The sequence below is a fragment of the Geospiza fortis genome, unplaced genomic scaffold (assembly GCF_000277835.1).
Source record: "Geospiza fortis unplaced genomic scaffold, GeoFor_1.0 scaffold23, whole genome shotgun sequence".
Lineage (NCBI taxonomy): Eukaryota > Metazoa > Chordata > Aves > Passeriformes > Thraupidae > Geospiza > Geospiza fortis.
In genome coordinates this window covers 9092781-9096813 of record NW_005054303.1, presented here as the reverse complement: position 1 = coordinate 9096813, position 4033 = coordinate 9092781, and the positions used below count along the sequence as shown (strand labels likewise).

The 4033-nt window shown below is 52.6% G+C and overlaps 1 protein-coding gene across 1 annotated transcript; it reads left to right on the top strand.

Moving 5' to 3' along the window:
• The first annotated feature begins 1239 nt into the window (after nucleotides 1-1239).
• LOC102039805 (inositol 1,4,5-trisphosphate receptor-interacting protein-like 1) lies at nucleotides 1240-2951 on the top strand. Its single transcript, XM_005418020.2, has 2 exons — nucleotides 1240-1257; nucleotides 1515-2951. The coding sequence occupies exons 1-2, from the start codon at nucleotides 1240-1242 to the stop codon at nucleotides 2949-2951; spliced, it is 1455 nt and encodes a 484-aa protein (XP_005418077.2).
• The last annotated feature ends 1082 nt before the right edge of the window (nucleotides 2952-4033 follow it).

Here is a 4033-nt window from a genome sequence, read left to right as displayed (position 1 = left end):
GGAAAGAGTTCAGGCGGGCTGGAGATTCTTCAAGAAGGAAATCTTAAAGGTGCAGGAGTAGGCTATCTCGAGGTGCTGAGAGCTGGCTGGAACTCAGGAAGAAAAAAAGAGTTCATGACTTTTTGAAGAAGGGGCAGACAATTCAGGAAGATTACAGTGATATTATGAGGTTATCAGGGTCAAAATTAGAATTGAAATTAGAAAAACATCAGAAATAGCAAAAGCCTAACTGAAATGAAATTTGGCTACTACAGTCAAGAGCAATAAAAGATGCTTCTGCAAGTACAAAAGGAGAGCTAAGGAGAATCTTCATCCTTCACTGGATGTTTGGGGAGATATAATGACATGCTGCTCCCATTTATACCTGCCCCTCATTGTGATGTCACTGGCACCAGAGACATCACAGCCAGGCCAGCCCTGCCCTTCATGCCCACCCCAGCTCAGACTCTCACAATGGCCCCAAGAAACCTCAGTCCCGACACCCAACATATGCAGACCCACTGCTCTGGAATGGCCCCCAGAGCCTCCCTTTACAAAGCAGGACAAAGCTCCCCTGAACCCTTGGCAAACATAAAATTGGATGATGCAATTCCTGGGTGCTTTGTTCCTTGAGATGCCTTGTGGTGAGTTGGGATCAGTTCCCTTGGCACTCATCCTGTCCTTGTGGGAGTGCTCTTGGGGCCTTTGTGACACCCCTGTGTGTGGGATGCAGAGAAGAACTTGGGGGTTCTCCTGGATGAAAAGCCGGCCATGAGCCAACAGTGAGCATTCACAGCCCAGCAAGCCAGTGAAATCCTGGGCTGCTTCCAAAGAAACCTGGGCAGCAGGTTGAGGGAGATGCTCCTGCCCTCAGGAGGCCCCATCTGGAGCCCTGCATCCAGGCCTGGCCTCCTCAGCACAGGAAAGATGTGGAGCTGTGGGAAAGGGCCCAGAGGAGCAGTGGGTCTGTGTTTGGTGGATTTCTTGGGGCCATTGTGAGGGTCTGAGCTGGGGTGGGCATGAAGGGCAGGGCTGGCCTGGCTGTGATGTCTCTGGTGCCCCTGACATCACAAGGGACGTCACAACCAGGGACATGTACTGGGCAATGCTGCCCCAGTACAGTGGGCTGCCCTAGCCATGACATCCCTGGTGCCAGTGACATCACAAGGGACATCACCATGAGGAGCAGGTATAAATGAGAGCAGGAAGCAGCACTGCTCCAGGGCAGCCTGGATGACATCAAGTGTGCACACACAGCAGATGCTGCTCTGGATGAGGGCAGGACCACAAACACCCAAGAGAGTGCTTCCAACCCTGCATCCAGGGCCCAGCCCCTTCCAGGCACCCCTTGCAAAGGGCACAGTGCCACCACTGGGACTGGGCACAGGCTTTGCTGTCTGCCAGCTCCCTAGCCCCCTCCCCTTCCTGCCTGCTGTCTCCCATCCCTTCTTCCCTCCCTGCCAGCTCCCTTCGTTTCTCTTTTCTTCCTTCCCTCCCCTCTCAGCACTGCTGCACTCCTCTCCCATGTCTTGCAGGTCATAATGCTCATACTGTTCCTGCTCTGGCTTGTGCAATGCCTCCGCCATTTTGTCAATGTGTTCCTGGATGAGGACCTCAACCAGCAGAGGACTCAGATGATGCAGGAGTTGGCCCACATGACTGTGGAGCAGAGTTTTGGGTCCTGGGGAGCTGTGCTCTGGACAGCAGTGCAGCAATTCCTGTTCTGGGCCCTTGCTGGATCCCTGATGGTGCTCTTGGCACTTTACTGGTGGCTCAGGAAAAGGGTCCATGAGGTGGACAACAGAAGGGACTCAGAGAGTGAAGAAAGTGAGGGAGAAAATCCCGCTGAGAGGAATATGATCTGGATCTTTTCAAGACGCTTCCAGCTGTCAGTGCCAAAGCTGGCTTCTAGGAGACGGGTGGTGCAGGACCTGCTGAGTGACCTTCTCCGAGTCTCCCACAGCCTCTTTTCAGACAGCTTCTTCCCAGTGCTGGAACCAGTCATTGGGGTGGGCAGTGCCTGTGAAGGATGGAGTCCCCATAAGGAGGAGGACATTGTCTACTGCATGTTCGTGCCCCTGAAGCCACCCCGTGGGCATGCCTTCCACCTGGAGCCAGACCCCACGGGGGAGATGCCACAAACGAGCATGCGCGTCCGCGTGGAGCTGGTGTGCACCTGCACCGGGGAACAGCCTGACCAGAACATGCTGTGCTTCCTCCACCACTCTGAGCAGGAGCTGAAGAGAAATCAGGTGGCCAGCCTTCTACACACCCTCTGCACTGGCCCTTACCTCGATGGGGAGAAAATTGCCCTCTGGTTCCAGACGTTTGTGATCTCAGCCTGGTCGATGGTGCCTCAGTCCCGTCGCTACAGCATGAAGGTGCTCCCCTCCTGCCGCTCCTGCAAGATGAAGCTGATGAAAGCCTCTGGGAGAAGCCTCTTTGTGGAGACAGTATTCAGTGTGCAGCAAGGTGACTCGGACATCTTCCTGAGCAGCCAGCCTCCAGAGGCCCAACTGCCCCCAAGCACGACGTGGCTGGAGAGCTACGCTGTGGCAGAGGCAAAGTTCTTCAGGCATGTGGCCATGCAGGCCCCACCACGCAGCTGCCACCTCAAATGCCTGCGGCTCTGTGCTCGCATTCTGGAGGGCTCAGGCCTTTCTATCTATGCCTTGAAGACCACGGTCATGCACCTCCTGACCTTGATCCCTCTGTCAGAATGGCAGCACAAGTATCTCCTGATGCGGGTGGATGACACCATGCGCTACCTGCGCTGTTGCCTCGAGGAGAAACGCCTCAAGCACTTCTTCTTTGACAATGAGGACATGCCCCAGGAGATTTCCTTGCCCCCAGCCTTCAAAGGGGCACAGCCCCTGAATCTCTTCCAGTACCTGGCACAGGACCCAGCCGCTCAGACTGAGGCATTGAAGAAGTTTGATGACCTGCAGTATCACTTCTACTTTGGGTTCTGAATGAGACAACTGTAGAATCACAGAATCATAGAATCGTAGTACTGTAGAAGAGTAGAATCGTTAGGTTTATAGGAAAATACTTCCAATATCATTCTAACCATACTTTGACCTTCTGGGAGCTTTAGTTGATGTAAAGTTTACAACAAGTGGTGTGTTTGAATGAACACTGCATCTCTGAGCGTCCATGCATCACCTTGGCATGGAATGCAGCTGCTCAGCTACCACAGAGTTGGAAATTATTTTGTAAAAGACCTAAGGCAGTGGGCTCTGGTTTCTCTGATTCCCTGGCTACGACTCCCCCACTGTCCATGCTCCTGCACTGGAGAAATAGGAATAACTGGTCACCCTCCACAGCTGTGCTCACTGCCAAGTGGCATTTAATGTTGCTGCCCTCCAGCAGCTCCTGCAAATGCCCTTTTTGAGAGAGTCCATTACTCCTGTGAGCTTTACTGGGTGCAAAGATGGCAATAAATAATATATTTGAGAAAACACTTCATATGTGAATCTCCCTGTTCATCCTGGAGAAGAGAAGGCTCCAGGGAAACCTCATTGAAGCCTTCCAGTACTTGGAAGGGATCTTATAAAAAAACAAAAGAGAGTGACTTTTTACACGGTCAGAATAGTGATAGGACAAGGCAGAACAGTTTTGTACTAAAAGAGGAGATTTCGATTGCATGTTAGAAAGAAGTTTTTTACTGTGATGCTGCTGAGGCCCTGGCACAGGTTGCCCAGAGCAGCTGTGGCTGCCCCATCCCTGGGAGTGTTCAAGGCCAGGCTGGATGGGGCTCTGATCAAGCTGGTCTGGTGGAAGGTGTCCCTGCCCATGAACTTTAAGATCCTGGAGAAAAGGAGGGTCTAGGGAAGCTCATTGCTCTCAACAACTCCCTGAAAGGTGATAGCAAGGTAAGGGTTGGCCCTTTCTCCAAGGTAACAAGTTACAGGACAAGAGAAAATGGCCTCAAGCTGCATGGGGGGTGGAGGAGGTGGTTTAGATCAGATATTTGGGAAAGGTTTCTTCCTGGAAGGGGTTATCCAGCATAGGAACACGTGTCCTAGGGATGTGGTGGTGTCACCATCCCTGG